Raw genomic sequence first — 18,815 nt, 5'->3', positions numbered from 1 at the left:
TTGTCTAAAAAGCAGATCTACCTTGCAATGCTAACCTGAACTTTGCACCCAAAAAAAAAACCTTCATCGTTTTAAAGAAAACTGCCCATATAAACTCGATCTCTGTGCTACTCGAAATTGTTTTTTTTTAAAACACTACTTGAAAATTGTTGTTATCCGAATTGCATGCATGAACATGCAGAGAACTTTCAGCAATTCAGCTTCTCCTAGCTCTTTCATGTCGCTTTAGCCTTTGTTGCAGTGCAGTCTTAGCGGTTCACACAAACTATCTGCTAGGTGGCTGCCCGTCGCGTATATATAGGGATGGGAGTACTAATCAGGGATCAGGCAGAACAGTGCTGAAAGCCTGAAACACCATCGATCATATCTCTTCTAGGCAGCCACTGCACCATGGGCAACGGCAAGGTGTACGCCACGGTGGTGCTCATCCGGCTGATCTATGCCGGCATGCACATCCTCACCAAGGCGTCCTTCAACGAGGGCACGAGCACCACGGTCTTCGTCTTCTACCGGCACGCCGTCGCCGCCATCTTCCTGTTGCCTTTCGCGTTCCTTGAAGTCAGGTACCCATTCGATGGGCCGACCCTTCAGTCATGCATGCGTGTGCTTGCTGCAAGTAACCATGAACGACAGAATTGCTCATCTGGTGTTCTGCGTTTGCAGGAAGCGACCGGCGCCACCTCTGAACTTGAAGCTCTCTGTCAAGATCTTTGCTCACGCCTTCTACGGGTATATATGTTCGTGCGGTATATATGCGCTTTGGCTGAAGAAACATCTGCTAATTTTCTGTTCTTGTCGCTGAAACACCACGCCGTTTGCGCTCTGTTGCTCAGGATGGCTGGAACGATCAACTTGTACTGCATTGGCCTGAAATACGCTTCAGCGACCTCTTCCTCGGCCATCTTCAACATCGTGCCGGTGGTCGCCTTCATCTTGGCCGTCATGTTCAGGTCACAGAACTTGATCCGAACCAAAGAGCCCGTGATTGCATTCCCTTCAGACAATTGTGCGGTTTCAGTACCAACCGACAATTAATTAGAATTAGGCAACTGCACTGAACATTAATCTTCCTTTAATTTTGCACCACAGGATGGAGACCCTGAAGCTTAGGAGCGTCCATGGCATAGCCAAGGCCTCCGGGATACTCCTCTGCGTCGGCGGCGTCATCGTGCTGGCGCTGTACCAGGGCCCCGAGCTCAAGTCCATGAACCACCACCAGCTCCTCAAGCACCACGCCAGCGCCGCCGCCGCGCACGCGCATTCCAGTAAGGAGTGGGCGCTGGGGATCTTCCTGATGACAACTTCCGTCGGGATATGGTCTTTCTGGACAGTCAAGCAGGTACGGATGGATCGACCATAGTAGTAATTAATGTTATTCCCGGCCGTAGTAGTAATGTTCAGTTCAGGTGCCTGAATTTTCGTAGCCGTAGTAGTAATGTTATTCCCGGCCGGCCGTGCCTCAGGGACCCTTGCTGCTGGAGTACCCTTCCAAGCTCCTGAACACGACGCTGCAGTGCGTGTTCGCGAGCGTCCAGTCCTTGGCCGTCGCCCTCGTCCTCGAGAGGGACTTCTCGCGGTGGAAGCTCGCCGGCGCTGTCAGCCTCGCCGGGGTGCTCTTCACGGTAAACGCATCGATCACACGTCAGATTGGTACACCTATCGACCAGGCGGCTTCTTGCTCGGCTATGCCGTCGATGCTTATGTTACTACGACGCTGCGTGTTCGTCGCAGGGCATCGTCGTGGCGGCTATCTCGTACTACCTGCAGATCTGGGTGATCGAGAAGAAGGGCCCAGTGTTCCTGTCCATGTCGATGCCGCTGAGCCTCGTCTTCACCATGGCCATCTCCTCCTTCCTGCTGGGCGAGGACGTCAGCCTTGGAAGGTAACACCACGTCACGTCGTATATATTGATTACCAACCACGTCACCGGCGATGGAAAACCATCCACTCGTGCCCCCCTCCCTTTTGACTTGTGCGTGGCGCCCACAAGTGGCGCCGTGTCGAGGTCACAGCCCATGGGGGGCAGCGCGCTGCTGCTCGATCGGCGGGGTCCCGCCGTCCGGCGACCCAACAGATCGAGCTGATCCCTTCAGTCACGTCGCTATCTTCTCAAGCTTTAGCTCCTACGCCAAGCTAGACGGCTCATCTCATTCTCAATCTACCGTGCTCTCGCTGTGGGTGCAGCATTATCGGTAGCGTCCTCCTCGTCGCCGGCCTCTACAACGTGCTGTGGGGCAAGAGCAGGGAGGAGAAGCAAGCGGTGGACGGGAGGGACGGCAACGGCGGCGACGGGGACGTGGAGAAGAATGCGGCGGCCGTGCAACCGGCGGACGGGGAGACGACGGAGGAGGAGGAGGGGGGCGGCGGGACGGCGCGCGACGCCGACGCCGACGCCGACGCGGCCGCCAAAGTCTGACGACACGCGTCCGTGCGGATCATGCGTGAATGCGATCTGCTGATCACGGCCGGCGTGGCGGGCCTGCGACCGGTGCTTGTGCGATCACTGCGGAAAGGACGACGCAGGCAGGAAAGATCAGACGCTGATCGATGTGTCCTCCTGCTATCTGAAAGCGATTCTTCGGCTGCTCAGCGCCCTACGTGTGATTGTGTATGCACAACCGGTTACTGTTTGTGTAAATGTGCACTGCGATGTACATCGCATCAAGTTAATTTCCAAGTGATGGTTGATTCTATCATGGTGTGAAAAAGTGAGCCTCTTTGCTCATAAAGTTATATTTTCTTTCAATCAAAGAATCTACTTTAATTTTCTTTAGAGGAAGAATCTAATTTTTTTTACTTACAAATAAATTTTGGTTGGCCAGGGTTGGATCAGTGGTTCCGACATGGAAAAAATGAGTGTCCATATATGGGGGACACCTTTTTATACATATAAAAAAATAAATGGATTGTGCAGGCTACACAAGGGCATCCCCAACCCTCCATATAGGATGATTTTCATAGCATTAATTATACCGCCACATAAGTGGCATCATAATAAATAAGAGAGAGTTAAGAGAGTAAGAAATTGAGTCTCATTTAAGATCCAGTGTCAACACATAAATCAATACGCTCGACACTCTACAAGTTATGTATTGGAAGTGAGGTGATATCTTCATAATAAATGGAGAACAAATATGAAAGGTGGAGAAAAGAGAGTTAGTTGAATAGGAATCCACACCAAGACATTATGGGTTGTAGAGTGTAGTTTCTAAAGGTGGTGTCTTAATGATATGACAACATAGACACTACCCATAGACATATGGATCGGGATTGCCCTAATCTACTAGGGTACATCTTTATTTCTATCATCATAACAAAAGGCTACTACAAGCAAGGTTTTCAGGATTTCGGTAGTTATCTTAGAATCCTTTGATGATTACATGGTCCCGTGAAACCTGAATGATACCCATCAATTCATATGGATGTTGATTTCATATTTAGCCATATGGGACCATGTTCCTCCATGTGGGATCCTATATGAGCCCACGGGATCGCTTGGAACATACATGTGACCCTGATTCTGACCAAAAAAAATGTCAATATCTAATATTAGGTAAATATGAGTAATTAGCTTAGTCTCACTTTCATTTACTATTTACATGCTATGCATGATATGTTAAGTGATGCAATCATTCATGTGTGTCTGACTTGTCAATGATTGGTCTATGGCTAAATAACGTTTAAAGTTAATTTGAACTAAAATTGGCGCGAATAAGTGCACTCAACTTTACAGATATTAGTTACATCAAAACAACAACATAGACTTTCCTTTCTGACTATACAAACCATCTGTATCTTTGAAAATACGATGAAATCAGGATTACGCAATTGGATCATTTCAAGTGAAAAATCAGGCCTTAAGATCCTCATCGTGACAACCTTTGACTACGGTCACATGTTTACCAATTACCACAGATGACGTCCTTCCCCCTTTTTCTGGCATGGGCTGGAATGACCGCCACGCCCAACAAGTTGTCCAAGAGCCAATCAGAAACACGGCCCAACCAAATCGTCATCTTGACACGCATTGACAGTTTGACACCCACGTCATGTCATGCCACATGACTGCTGGTGGTTTTTTTTTTTAGGGGGAGAACTGCTGGTGGCGGTCGTCGGCGCCAACCGACGGCTATTTGTTTCCGTGCCGGCCCTTTTCATTTTTTTTTGGGACGTGATGATAGCACGAAAAACCTTCCAAGCACGGCCGATCGAGCAAGTCACGCAAGTGGCCGCGTGTTTTCCAGTAGGATGCTTACCTGATGACAGTAAATCGCCAGTAGCCTTTAGCAAGCTTTGCACATCAAACACTACTGACCGGCGGTCTTGCAAGCAGCTTTCGAGTGAAACTTCATTTTAGTTCATTTTTTACATCTTGTGGGTCGACCTAGGCCATTCATTATTCGTAAACCAATGGGCTGAAGCCCTACCTAGTGCGATTACTCTAAAATATAGGCCTGCCTACCCTACCGAGATTACATCAACAACCAGAAGGGGAAAAAAGCAACCAAAATCCTCCACTTCACTTCAGTCACAAAGGCAACCACTCGGTTCATGCGCAGAATTTAGCCTCACCAGCAATCAGTTCTGAAATGCATGCACACGAATTTCCAAACCACCAAGCCCAAACCCGATGAGCAAGCAAGCGCCCGGCCGATCGCTAACCATCAGAGGCATTGTTGAGGATATATACCAACAAACAAATCGCCCGTCAAGTATAACCATCAGATCGACCACATTGCACGTACAGATCGGCCGATCCAGCGAGGCGGAGATGGCGGAGGAAGCCAAGAAGGGGAAGGGGTTGCTCGCGAGGAGGAAGGCGCACTGCACGGCGTGCTGCGTGGCGCTGGCCGTGCTGCTCATCCTGGGCGCCCTGGCTCTCGCCTTCTACCTCCGCTACCGCCCGCGGCCGCCGCGCGTGGTGGCGACGCCCGTGGACGTGAGCATCGACGAGTTCGCCCTCCTCCCGCACCCGTCCCTGCGGGTCTCCGTGGGCGTGCACGTGGTGGTGGCCAACCCGAGCAACTCGCCGTACCGGTACGGCGCGGCGCTGGGCCCGGTGACCTACCGCGGCGCGCCCGTCGGGGAGACGCTGGTGCCGGCGGGCGAGATCGGGGGCAAGTCGACGGCGCGGGTGGAGCCGGCCACGGTGGTGGACGGGGTGAAGGTGGCCGAGAGCCCGCACTTCGCGTCCGACGCCGTGGCCGGGGTGCTGCCGTTCGTGGCGGTGGTGCGGGTGGTGGGCAAGGCCCTGGTGCTGCGCGCCTTCGAGGTGCCCGTCACCGTCGAGGTGGTGTGCCTCGTCCGCATCTACGTGTTCCACGGCGAGAGCAGCTCGCGGTGCGCCTCCACCGTGCGCACCGGGGCCCGGGCGGCGGGCACCGGCGGGGGGTTCCCGGCGGCAGGGTACGGGCACGAGTAGGCCGGACGCCTGGTTGGATTTGCTTGTGCTGGTGGCTATGGTTTACGATCGAGCGAGTATGCGGTGAAATCCTGAAATTTCAGCAGTGTACTCGTTTTTACGGGAGCTTGTGTGGTTTCCTTCAATTTTTGCTGTAAAATCACAGGATACCGAATAATTAGAAGAGTCAGTCGTCTGGCGCGCGCGCGATTGAACAACGGAAAAGGCCACTGCTAATGGGCCGGGCCGAAGATGCCACGTTGCGAGGGCGGCGGCTTCAGAAGAGACAGCATGGCTCGGCCCACACAAAGCTCTTTGCCACCAGAACCTATTATAACTTTTTATTTTAAAAAAAGCTCCTGTTTTAATTTTTGAAAAGGCACGAGATGTGGCAGGTTTCGTTATGAGCCAAGACACGAAAGCAGGCAATTCGTTCCTACTGGTCTGGCGCTGGTTCTTCTAGATGGAAAGCTACGGAACCTCAATTTCCTCAAATCAAATAAAACGCGCAGGGACGTGGACAATGCTGCGGTTGAAATGACTAAGGGCATGTTTGCAAAATACGTACGAACGAGTGATTAGCACTCGTTAGTCTTGCTAAAGTTTTTTATTTTTATCTAAAATTTAGTCCATCTCTATAGGCACTTATATTTGAAACCGATCTACTAGTGCTAAAATTTAGCACTTTTAAACATTACCATTTGGATCCAAACATCCTACCGACGCACAGTTTATACGTGGGATCCAATTGAATTTGTTGGTTTCCCTTTGTGCTCCGCCGCACGTCTGCGTCGGCCGTCCAAAATTTGCAAGTGTTGTAACGAAAAATCAGACGAGTCCAACGCTCGAGTACTTCTCCATCTCGCCGGACAAGCACAAGCCAGGAACAAGAACGGGCGGGTAAACAAGGGGAGGTGAAAAATATAACCAGCGATGGAGCGGTGAAAGTGACAGCAGGTACAGCGATCTATACACAGTTTACACGTAGCTGCGTATGTGTGATATACTGCCCCTTTTGGTACACCTTGGATGGCTTCACGGTGCCAAATGAATATTTTGCCAACAGCTTCATCCACAAAACACAAGGTGAAGCTGTTTTCGATTTCCACTGGAGATGAGGAGCCGAAAATCGTAGCTTTATTAGAGATACTGCTTCACCAGAGAAGCTATTTCAGGAGTTATTTTAGGAGAAGCTGAAGCTATCCCAGACGAGATCCAATATAAATACTGTGAGTTCAATTCGCTCCCCTAGAAGATCTGCCATCCATCACATTTCATTTTTTTTGTCAGCCAAGTAGCTAGGGTAGTATATGTACTCATTTCATATGCCTTTCTTTTTTGCGAGATCACATAAAGGATTCGTGAACAAGATGCTTGGACCCAACTGGGAAAGTGTGTGTTTTCAAAAAAAAAAAGATGGGAAAATGCGAGTCTTCATATTCCTAACAAACTCAAATACTCCAAGAAGGACTGAAATTACTGTGTTCCGAATGGACCTTTTAACTAAGGCATCTTTCAAACTGAGTGATTTCGCACAAAGTTTACAAACAATAGTTCAACTCATATAAAATAAGCACATGAAGTTACACACTTCATTTCCAAACAACGCAATTCTTCATGTATTGATAGTCAAAACTAAAGAAGTTGTTTGACCTACAATAATCAAAACTAATTGAATTACATCAATTTTGCATCAGAATATAGGGTGAAATTTCCCAAAACCCCACTCAAATTGTCAATAATGCAAGTATGTAACCATAGCAAAACAAATATCATAATACTAGTCTCCAATCTACATGGCATTCTTTTACCAATCTCCTGAGCTGGGAGAGAGACGACTTGATCACCGGGCGGCTGACATCCTATAACAATAATCAAAAGAACACCAGTGAGCAAAGCGCCGGGCCCTAAAGAAACAAGAGTAACTGAAATTCCGATGAAACTTTCGGTGTTACATATGGCCGCTCTCTCCTCCACCTCTAGCCCCAGCTATCGACCCCCAAAACCAGAACCAAGAACCCATCACGAGTTGATTGATCTCCATTCCTCATCTTCGGTCCGCGGGCCAATCATCAATCTATCAATCGACGGCGCGGCGCGGCCGAGATGAAGAGGAACAAGCCCGCCCTGGTGTGCTGCGGCGTGCTGGCAGCCGTGATCCTCGTCCTCGCCGTCGTCTTCGTGGCGCTCTACTTCACCGTGTTCCGGCCGCGGTCGCCCAGGGTGGTGGCGACGGTGGTGGGGACCAGGATCTCGGCGATCAACGGCCTCCCGCCGGTCCTCAACATCACCATGCGCGTGGAGGTCACCGTGGGCAACCCGAACTACGCGGCGTTCCGGTACGGCGACGTGGTGACGGCGGTGCGGTACCACGGCGACGGCGTGGGGCAGGTGGTGGTGCCCGCGGGGGAGATCGGCGCGCGCGCCACGGAGACGATCGGCGCCACCGTCGAGGTGGACACCGTCAGGGTGGCGGCCACCCCCTACTTCATGCCCGAGGTCGTCCTCGGGGTGCTGCCGTTCGAGACGACGACGGAGGTGGCCGGCAAGGCAGTGGTGCTCGGCACCTTCAAGATCAGCGCGAGCTCCGAGGTGGTGTGCGACGTCGCCGTGTACTGGACCAGGGGCAACGTCACGTCGGACTGCACCTCCACGGTTCATATAGGCGGCCGGTAGTAGCAATCCAGTGGTTCTGCTCATCTCTGAACAGACAGATACTCTGCTTGTGTGGACATCAGAATGTGCTCTGATCTGAAATCGTCAACGGCCGGGTTTTTAGGGACAGCGAAATACTCCCTCCTCCCACAAAAGAATGCAACTCTCGGTTTCCGAGAAGTCAAACAATTTCAAATTTAACTAAATTTATATAGAATAGTATTAATATTTATATTACAAAATAAGTATTATTAGATTAATCGTATAATATATTTCTATACTAGATCTATTTGGAGACACAAATGTTAGTAGACTTTTTATAAATTTGATCAAATTTGAAATTATTTGACTTCTCGGAAAGCGAGGGTTGCATTTTATTTGTGGATGGAGGAAGTAGTATCAATTGCTTTAAGATTATTTTAATTTGCTATGCTTGATTTTAATTTAACTATTTTATAAAAAAAGTAATGAAGAACCTGCAACTTCCGACCTCTACACGAATCTGTCTCATCAGATGATAAAAGAGAACAAAAACCACAGCTTAGTAAATACACATAAAAACATCACATTGCTGTCAGGAGAGAATTTTCGTCTTAAACGCACACAAAAATAAGAAGACAGGTGTGATGCCGCATAGCTACAAAGTTTCATACTAAACCGAAAATGACCCGGTCCATTAATTATTTACTTGCTTACCAGTGTACAGCATGTGTTGGTTTGTGGCTTTGGGCAAAAACTTGGTCAACGAACACAGCAGCAGTTCTTTGTTGTCGGATCCTATTTGTTAGCTTCGCACATGACGAGCAGCAATGCCAAAATGTTTTATTTATGTTGGTATTAACAAGGGAATCCTAGCGAGTTAAACTGGGTAATCTTGGAATCTTCCTGAATAGAAAAGCTTTTTCCCCCCTTGTTCTCTGTCGCAAAAACAAATTGATCATTTATTTGTCGAGGAGTAATACCCTTTCGTTCTTCATTAGAAATATATCGGCCAAAAAAAGGAAATACGTTGGCAAATAAATTAAATAATAGCATAGGTTCTGCTACGCATTGACAGACAGAATTCAAGGAATAATTGTCCATCCCTCTGTAAATTTATAATGTTTTGGGCATTGACACTCATCCCCAAAATAGACCTTTGGCCGCTACTTTTCCAATGAAACGATAGTATAAATATTTGAAACTATTATAGTATGAATATTTTTAAAGATAAACATTATCATACTATTTTCACCGACTACTAATCCAAATAGTTTAAGTTATGGTGACAATTTGAGAAGTTGACTGCATATTTCTACTACATCATGCATTCACCAACAAGGGTTGCAGTCGCGTGATCGGCGTCGAGCTGACGCTGTAACGCCGAGGTCGGCGCTGGAGCATACTTTGAACTGGACCATGACTTTCAAATCTGGACGAGATCGCAAAAACGGATTTATACATCCAAAGGTTTGCGCAGGTGCTGGACTTGAAAAAAAAAGGTTGGCTTCTTCCGGCTCCTAGAGCTGAATTGGGGCAACACAGAAGAACAATAGTGTAGTGGCAACGGGAGCCACAGGAACAAGAACAGCAGATTACCTTGCTCAATTAGCACGGGGTTTCACTCACAAGGATCCACTGTCTTATTTGTAAGTGATGTAGCAAAGCAGTGATGTCCCTAGTATCAAGTCCACGATCCCTAGTTCCAACTCTGCCTACCCCACGTTTCCGCTCTTTAATATATGGATCACCATGAATCCCTACCCCAGGTATAACAAAATAATGGCTACCTAGCACATCCGCTGAAGCTTGTAGCGGCACTGGAAGCTAAATGTTCTTTCCTAGCTCAACCTTCTTCACCATCCTTAGCGTATTGTGGAAGATGGAATCCAGTATTCCAGCAACCTGGAATTGTCATGTCAGTTTCCATTAGATATTTTTATTTGGACTCACACATGTCAAGATATATATATAAGGATGTGTTCGCACCGTGAAGACTCCACCGATAATAGCGCAGACATTTGTGATGAAATGAGAGAAGGACCTCGGAACTTCAGTTACCAAGACCTGAAGGTTAATGAGAATCATTTTAGATGTATCATTCACATGTTGATAAAACAGAAGAACAGAATAATATAATGAGGACGCCAACCTGCATGGGAGAAGGCTCAAAATGGAATTTCACAACAGGAACGTAGAAGCTGTGCACCAAGCTGCTGTGTGCTGTGTATTCGTATTCTTCAAGCACTTTCAGTTCCTTTGAGGACCTCAGTGTTACAAGCTCAGTCTTCACAACTTGTAGGTAATGCTCAATCTAAGAATAGCACAAATGAATTATGTAAATCATATGAAACAAGAAATATTGCCGCTGACAAAAACAGACCAATATGAAACATAAGGAAAAGTGACTTACAGTAACATTGGCATTAACCTCACCATTCTTAACAATGTAAGATTGGCCAGCTAATCTATCATGGTATCCACGAAGATAGGGAGTTAGTCTTAAAAATTCATGAAACATCCTTGGCGAAAGTTTTTTGCCAAATGAGAACTGATTCACATAGTGTGAAACATTTATCTGGGATGGATCAAATGAGTGTGACCCAGATCGAGCTGATATAACAACACTCCCTGGAACCTGGTAAATGGACAGGTTATTATTAAAGACAGCAAAACACCCTTCTCCATATTACCAACCATTAGCACAAAATTATCTCTATGCAAGTTATTGTGTAGCTGATTTACCCTTTTGACTCGCACAAAACCTTCTATTCTGCATCCACTGGTCATTGGAGCAGGGCGCTTGGCAGGATCAACAGTCTTATTGGATTTGTCTTCCAAAGCAAGCACATGAGCCTCTTTCGGAATGTTTGCAACGTAAGTTTCCATTGCCTGAGGTTTAAAACATTACATCAGCACTTAGTTAAGAGCTATAAGCTTCCATTGCCTGAGGTTTAAAACATTACATCAGCACTTAGTTAAGAGCTAACAATAGATAATGTAGATCAACAAATCAAGATATTTGGCCTTTTGGAGGCCATTTCAGTTCCTCCGGCATGATGTTTAGGATATAGAATCATAGTAAATATAAACATTGCTAAATCAGTACAAAGAATCGGTAACCAGGTAATACGTAACATACCGCGACTAAACTCTCAGTATCACGTTCCCCATAGTATGATTCGTGATCATGATGGCCCTGATTCTCCCTGTGTAAAGAAAAATTAGGGATTTTCATAGAACTAGGGAAAATATCAAAACAGACATAGAACAAAAAAAAAAATTTGCAGCCCAAGTAGCATATCCCTGGAGACTAGCCAAGCAAACTCCAGAAGGTATCTAAATAGAATGTAAATGAACTGTACTTACTTGATATCAGACCCTTTACGGAAAACGCGAATGGATGGGTATCCTTGTATGTGGTGCCTGCATTTGATAAACTAAAGTAATGAAAAGTATATTTCAGCTATGTATTGATTAAGAAACATCAGCAAAATCACAAACCAAAGAAGTTATAAAGGAACAACAGGTTTCATGATATGAATGAAAAGGAACAAAAACAATCTCAGGATTTCTCTCCTCTTGTGGTCAATACTAAGTTATCAATATGTGTAGCTTGAGATATGCATATATGTCTTCATCAAAGAAAAGATCAGATCGTTGGACGCACAAGAGAGCATTCCATTATAGAGATGGTAAATACATATAATTCTGCCACCCCTTTTCATCTGTCTGTTTGTGAATATGGCAACTAGCTAATGAAGACGGACAGCAGAGCAGGTGGTGGGGACGTTAAACAGCATCCCCAGCATCAGTCCACCAGCAGTTCCCACTTTTTATCCAACAATATGGAACACAGAAAAACTGCTTCCTAGCATCCCCACTTTTTTTGGAAAACTAGAAGAGGGGATGCAGGAGTCTAATGACCTAACAAGCTCCAAATCCGATGCCATAACGGCCAACAAGGCCAGAATCCAGAACAGCCTCCAAATAAAATCTCAACAAATAGTCAACGTCAAAGTATCAAACAAATAGAAGAATGAGACATGAGCTTTCATGGAACCGTTCCTTAGCAATTCCATATCAGTCTTAATAGATCTTTTAGGTTGAAGTATCAGAAGGAATAGTTCTCTATGTAAATAGATCCAGAAGAAATAACTACTACAGAATCCAGATGGAAGTGGCATTGTGATTTTATGAAACACATTGCATCATGGACTCATTTTTTTGGACTCACATCATAAAACTACTTATTTAGACACTCTGTAACTAGTTGACAAAATCTCTCATGATACATAACCAACAATGAATTATGATTCCATATTGAATCATAGACATTTGGATCACATTGGTTTTAAATGTAAGTATCAATAGGTACATACCTCCTACACAAGTCAACTTCCTCAGTGCAGTCAACCTTGCCCAGAAGGATTCTACCATCCATTTCAGGGTCATATCTGCACATGATCGCAGACAAGGTTATTCATTAGCAGTGTAAGACACTGATCCCTAAGCTTTCTTAGGAGCATACAAAGAACAATAGTATTTACCTCTCCCTTATTATTTTCGCAGTCTTCTCCCACGATGGTTTCTGAAAGAAAAAAGGAGTGATAAGAAACAGTCCAACATATTACATTTACTTCACCAGAACACAACCGCAAATATATTTCAACTGGAATAAATTATAAAAAATATCAGCAGATTTAAGCATCTATAATTAAATTAACCAAACTACGACAAGGACTTTCACTGTATTGTGGTGCAACTGTTGTTCTGTGGTGTATATTATGTCCAGATGACTTGCACATTATCATACAATAATTGTTGTCCTCGGAAATATAGTAGCCGAAGTAATGAACATAAATAAATGAAAAGGAACACAAGGAAATAAATACTAACCAGTCGATTGCTCCAGTAACACCAGGGGGCATAAAAGTTGACAACCAACACAGGATATCTAGAAAGGAACAAAAGCAGGATAACTATCAGCAATATTAGGGACCCCATAAAAGAAATACAAGAGGGGTGCAAAAATGCATGGACGAAAGAATTTGGAGCTATTGAGATACAATTAATATACATTGTGACATGAATGTGGAGCAGAAAGATGGTGATGAAATGAATAACATGAACAATTAACTGGTTATTGATCCAATAGGATCTTAAAATAAAGAATGACTTCTATGTTTGATCAAGCAGGACTTTAAATCGGTAGATAACTGAATACTTACTGGTGCGAATAGCTATCAAAATTGCGAGATGACAAGGAAACTGAGCCATCAACATGATCCTCTTCTACATCATCTCCATGCTTACTGACAATGGGAATAGGCCCAGGGTGGAATTCTGATCCAGTTGGTACTAAATTCCGATCAATCGAATATTTGCGAACAGTTTTCGTTATGTTCAATCTGTTCTGCATATGGATTTAACAGGTAACTAAAGTTAACCGAGAAAACAAAATGGTGTGGTCTGCAGATGTATACATAGCTTAAAAAAGCTAGTCAAAAATGATTTTAACATTCATGATAGTTTACATGAGTACTTCAACATGTCTTTGTTTTCTGAAAAACATAATATATCTCGCATGTTCCCCTTTATTCTAGTATCATCGAAGGATAGCAACTAATAATTTTACCACATTCTAGAAGGTAGAACAAAAAAAGGCATATGAGGCAAAGATATATCTTACTGTTCCCAGCACATCGCTGACATCAACTGATGCAAATTCACATGAAAGTGCAGGAAAGCTGTAGAGGACAATAGCAATCAGTAAACATTGAGGGAACAATAATTAAGCTTTGCAGCCAAAAGTTTCTGAAATCATCCCAAATTCCAAACGAATACCAAAAGCCTTTCATTCCATGTAATTTAGTGTAAGCTACAGATGAAACCCAATGAGAGCCACATGAACCAAGGAGAAAGTAAAATATAAAGAAATGTTAACAACAGAATAAAAATAGTAATATAGTAATAAATGGCACACAATCTGGCATGTTCGAGAAAAAACAAACGGCGCTAGATTCCCTAAAACCATTCCAGAGCTCAAATGACCAGCAAGACTAATTAAACCATACAACGCTGCAAACGAACAGGTGCAATCCCTACTAGATGCAGTTGCCCAAAGTGCTAGTTTATCCAATAGATCTCATATTATAAACAATTAGTATCAGCAGAGTTGACATAAGTCAGGAAATCACTAATTCTATAAATTGTAAACCCTGATGGAAAGAGGAAAGGCAGCAGTGTATATATGCAGATATGCAACCATACGGGCACATATCCATATTGATATATCTAAACACCAAACTGAACAACACTTGAGACATGCTATAGGGCTTACCTTATATTGAAATCTATCCGTAGAAACTCCCCATCTGAACTCCTATCAACGATCACAGATGTTGTAGTATTGACTGCTAAGTAACTGCTCAACTCCTGCAATGTCAAATAATCAACTTCTTAGTTGAAAACTTGAAGTTCACCTTTGCAAAAGATAAAAGCTCATAAAAATGAGAAATCAGGTCAACTTTAAACGGCAGGCAAGTAAGTGCATTGCAATATTTAATCAATGGCAACCCTCAATGCATGGGACGCAGAGCAACTAGAATATTTGGGATACAGAATGTAACTAAACTACTACCTTCAATGTTTAGTGTACCATAGTAACTGGAATATTTCGGGTGCATAATGTAACTAAACTACTACTTTCAATGTTTATTACATTACAATTGACAAATCTAAACCAAAATTCGGCCGCATTAGCTTGAAGTTTGCCTTCAGAATCTGGCCCATCTTGTTGATGTTCTAATTTCAATAGTCAACTGAAAACAAAACAGTTAACTCAATTGAATCGACTAATAGAACAAATGTGAGGAATAGAAAGTGGTTACTGAAGTCAGCTATGCTACAGAAAACCAAATGATAGAATGGTATTATGCATAAACAAAAAGGAGCGTCATTAATTATTTTTCCAATTTCTTTCCTTACTTTTAGTTTATGACTACCTATTGGGACATGAAGGAAACTCTATTGATTACAGGAGAAACTTGGGTGGGGGAATACCATTCCAAACAAAAACATCATAGTTAGTGCTGCTACAATTGATAATCCAGCACCAGATAATGATGCCTCGGTCAAATCCCTAGGGATTTTCCTGCAACATGAAAAAATAAGCAAACATTACCAATATGGACATGAGTAACAATAAGCTTCTCATTGAATCGCATGGTTGATACATCGAGGAACTAAACAGTGTGAGCCACTCAGCTCTGAAATCCCAACGAGATGGATCAAACCCTTATGCATTACTTCATCATGGCGCGGGTGTATTTCTAAACAAAAAACATCACTTTTTTCTTTAAGAAAATGAAAACATTTGGCTTCTCCTATCTAATCCAGAACTGTCGTAGTAGCTTCTACTTTAGAATGGCATACGGCATCAGAGTGCAACACTGTCCAAACTCGAAAGGGAAGTCCAAACGAAGAACCACTACAAAATGAAATCTAACGACGGGATGAGTGCGCTACCACTCAAAATGCAATTACAGAATGGTCACGCTCACAAACCAAAAAAGAAAAACAGGATTTTGAGCACAACATCTACCAATTGATCGTGTAAGTCTCCCATCTCTACCGAGCTACAAAAGAACAAAGGAACATCGCTGACGCAGTGTACCCGCGCCAACTGCAATAGAGCATTCGCCTCAAAGAAACGCCGCTGCCATCCAGGATTCACCGAAATCCGCCCAGCGCAACCGGACAACACACCACTCTCCGAGTCTCCGTTCTCCGTATTCATCTAATAACCCCCCCTGAAAGTCGCACCATCCCAGCCTACCCCGGGAAAGGCATCGAGGAGTGGAGGGGCGCTCGAGATCGAGGGAGGGCAGATCGGGGGCGCACCTGTAGAAGTCGACGGACTTGAGCTTGCTGGAGATCATGGCTGCCGATGACCCTCAGATCTGCGGCGCCCGCCGGGGTGTGGGGGAGAGAGATCTGGGAAGCGAGGAGGAGGAGAAAGGTGAGATTTTGGTGGGGTTCCCGGTTCCGTTCGTCGTCGGCGTCGTCTTGGGGATCTCACCGGGGACGGCGCGCGCGGTATGGCACGCACGAACGCACCGACCTAGTGTCCCTGCCTCGCCTTCCCCGAGTTACCTCGCCTCGCGCCTCCCGTGCCTGACCGTCTTAAAAAATAAAATAAAAAAGGTGTCTGATTTTTTTTCTCGCTTGGTTTCGTTTTCAGTCATTTAGTTCCGTAACCGTAATACTCTGTATCTTTTAGCAAATTTTTACTACATGATACTACGACAAAAGGTGTATTTTGGAGGACACTGAAAGATGGATATTTTGTCAGTAGACATACTCGTACAAAATTGTGCATATTACTGCAGAACAGAATTTATTGTCTTCTACTAGCAGAGGACAAGAAACGTGTTTATTGGAGGACACTAAATCATGCATAACTGCAAACATATACAAATTCTATAGTGTCATGTGGCAAAGATAGTTTCTTTTTTCTAGTTTGCTATACAAGTCCAGTTGCGAGTCAAGAAATTTTGACAAATGTGTTCGGATCTCAATCTATAGTCTAACACATGCAACTTCGAATGAGTAATCATGCCGTTGCCTCTTTTGCTTAGAATATCCTCTCTTTTTTTAAGAAACTAGAGTATCCTGTTATTTGAAGGCATCCACGAGGCCGCGACCACGGTGCAGTCCTTGTATACTCCATCCAAACTGTAATTGCAGCCGTCTACATCACGCTAAATGGTAAAACTTCTAATCAAGCCAAGGTGGAGGCCAAATGAAAGTTCTGTCAGGAAAAAAAACTAAAATAGGGGTTGCAACTTGCAAGCTTTAGACCGTAATACACGTGGTTTCTAGAAAACTCAGAAGTTGCGAGATTTCTTTGTGTTCCAATTGCCCCAGTGGTAATTAATTGGGACTCTTGCAAGTTGCAAATGGTCAAGCCATAAGACTTTGAACGGAAAAAAAATGAATAGTTATGTGTGTAATACATCTAGTACAGTTTACATACTGCTTATAAGACAAACCCATCTAACCAAGCCAGTTAGAGGCATGTTCGCAAACTAAATTTGTTTTACATTACTTATATATTGATCGAAGCTCACATAGAAGCACAAATGAGTATTATGCTTACAGCGTCTGAATTTCAAGTCCGCGGTGCGCCTGATGAAATAGCCGAAAAATGAGAAGGATTTCCTTGATTGGGCCGGTAACCCGGTTATTTTGGCCCAAACATATCTCCTTCTCTATCTTTGGGCCATACGCATTGGACGGCCTCTTCGGTTTTAGGCCTTCCGTCCGTCTTCTGTGCTTGGCCCACTTCTTTCTCATTTTAAGTTGAAGTTCTACACACAAGGACACGGCTATATACACTACATCCTCTCTCTCAAAAAAAAAAAAAGCTATAAACACTACATTGAAATCCGAAACACTTCCATCCAAAAAAAATTGGAAATGTGTTCTTTTGAATGTGTGTCGCAACGTGATGGTCTTCAAAGTTCAAACGGTCTATCCCTATCCACAAGGCGTAAAGGCCTAAACTATTTTATGCCCTTGTATTACAGGGGGTACTATCTAATAGCTTTTTTTTTCCAAATCGGTAGTCCTGGAACTGATGAAATGTTTCTATCAAACAGATCAGAGAAGAGCTTCTGAAGAAGTCAATGGTCTGCCTATCTGAAGAGTAGGATGTAACATACATTCTAGTCAGTTCTTCACTCTTCAGATTGTTTGGAGTTTATCCTTCAATCCAAATCTCACCGCAGCCTGATCATTGTAATCAGTAGTCATGTAGTCTACACCTATCATAACTGATTCCAATAGAGTGCATTGAACATAGCAGTCAACAAGATTGTTCTTGAATTGGATGGTACATATGACAAAGAACTAGATTGGAACAATCCCATCAAAGATACTGGGAGAAATTTATAACTAGTCCGAGAAGATTTCATGTTCATACCTTGCTATATTATATTCATGATGTCAAAAGGAGACATGGTGCCCATATTTCTGTAGAACCACTCTTTTATGTGTTATAAGTTTTATTCTAGTCGGATGTGCACTTTACATTGCAAGCGACCAGACTTGCAGTATCCTGCAGAATCTTTTCTCTCTAATAATACTGATAGGATAATGAGGTGTATTTTTCCATCAATCATTCGAGTACCTGTCAGCGCGGCAACAACACAATAAACAAGATGGTACATTTGTTGGCATGCTAAAGTCCCTACAATTTGGGACTAAATTATGCCTGCAGCTTGCAACTGTTCACATGCCTAGCATCAAAGGTAGCACACCAACCCTCTAAAGAAAGTTTCTGAACATTCGAACGAAGCTGAAAAGGTGCAAAGGTGAAATGCTACCTTTCAATGAGAACTTATGAATTCAAGTTTGAGAATTTTTCTTCAAGCCCCCATGTGGGTGACTGAATTAGAAAGAGAAGGCACCAGGGATGTCGAGAAGACCTTTATTTAGTGATGGGCCCAACCGACATGCATTCGCTCTGAACAGTGCATAACTATCTGTTGCTTTATGTGATCATGATTTCACAATTCTCACCTGCTGGTAGGTTGTCCAGTGAACATAGCCCAGCATTGTCAGATGATCAAGCAATCCAACAGGCCGGCTGTACTAAATTCCTGTGTGGATATGAGAGGAGCAACCGGAAGGAAAAGGAAACATGCTAAGGAAGCATGTGAGCTACACATACATGTTCTTTTCGTGTGACACCGACAAGGCTTCTGGAAACTA

At 44.2% G+C, this 18,815-nt stretch overlaps 4 protein-coding genes across 6 annotated transcripts; 3 read left to right on the top strand and 1 right to left on the bottom strand.

Annotated features, from left to right (window-relative positions):
* Window positions 1–338: 338 nt before the first annotated feature.
* Window positions 339–2,694, top strand: LOC112883093 (WAT1-related protein At5g64700-like). Its single transcript, XM_025948323.1, has 7 exons — window positions 339–563; window positions 664–729; window positions 834–950; window positions 1,090–1,339; window positions 1,464–1,622; window positions 1,732–1,883; window positions 2,186–2,694. Exons 1-7 carry the CDS (start codon window positions 391–393, stop codon window positions 2,415–2,417), a joined length of 1,149 nt encoding a protein of 382 aa, XP_025804108.1. The 5' UTR covers window positions 339–390; the 3' UTR covers window positions 2,418–2,694.
* Window positions 2,695–4,391: 1,697 nt separating this feature from the next.
* On the top strand, window positions 4,392–5,772 carry LOC112882981. The gene has a single exon (XM_025948181.1). It carries the CDS (start codon window positions 4,632–4,634, stop codon window positions 5,421–5,423), a length of 792 nt encoding a protein of 263 aa, XP_025803966.1. The 5' UTR covers window positions 4,392–4,631; the 3' UTR covers window positions 5,424–5,772.
* A 1,451-nt stretch (window positions 5,773–7,223) lies between these two features.
* On the top strand, window positions 7,224–8,078 carry LOC112881240. The gene has a single exon (XM_025945916.1). It carries the CDS (start codon window positions 7,509–7,511, stop codon window positions 8,076–8,078), a length of 570 nt encoding a protein of 189 aa, XP_025801701.1. The 5' UTR covers window positions 7,224–7,508.
* A 1,447-nt stretch (window positions 8,079–9,525) lies between these two features.
* LOC112881736 (protein disulfide isomerase-like 5-4) lies at window positions 9,526–16,247 on the bottom strand. Of its 3 annotated transcripts, XM_025946572.1 has the most exons (16): window positions 16,120–16,247; window positions 15,942–16,034; window positions 15,102–15,192; window positions 14,380–14,474; window positions 13,729–13,786; window positions 13,268–13,452; window positions 12,936–12,993; window positions 12,587–12,627; window positions 12,419–12,493; window positions 11,406–11,462; window positions 11,179–11,245; window positions 10,782–10,928; window positions 10,450–10,674; window positions 10,189–10,350; window positions 10,026–10,103; window positions 9,526–9,941 (listed from the first exon to the last, which is right to left on the bottom strand). In XM_025946572.1, exons 2-16 carry the CDS (start codon window positions 15,977–15,979, stop codon window positions 9,864–9,866), a joined length of 1,455 nt encoding a protein of 484 aa, XP_025802357.1. In that variant the 5' UTR covers window positions 15,980–16,034; window positions 16,120–16,247; the 3' UTR covers window positions 9,526–9,863. The 3 variants fall into 3 exon arrangements, with proteins under 3 accessions (XP_025802357.1, XP_025802356.1, XP_025802358.1); XM_025946571.1 differs by having other exon boundaries at window positions 15,942–16,199; XM_025946573.1 differs by lacking the exons at window positions 15,102–15,192; window positions 15,942–16,034; window positions 16,120–16,247 and having other exon boundaries at window positions 13,268–13,447; window positions 14,380–14,432.
* Between the last annotated feature and the right edge of the window lie 2,568 nt (window positions 16,248–18,815).

The sequence above is a fragment of the Panicum hallii genome, chromosome 2 (genome assembly GCF_002211085.1).
Source record: "Panicum hallii strain FIL2 chromosome 2, PHallii_v3.1, whole genome shotgun sequence".
Taxonomy (NCBI): domain Eukaryota; kingdom Viridiplantae; phylum Streptophyta; class Magnoliopsida; order Poales; family Poaceae; genus Panicum; species Panicum hallii.
This window is presented reverse-complemented; position numbering and strand designations above follow the sequence as displayed.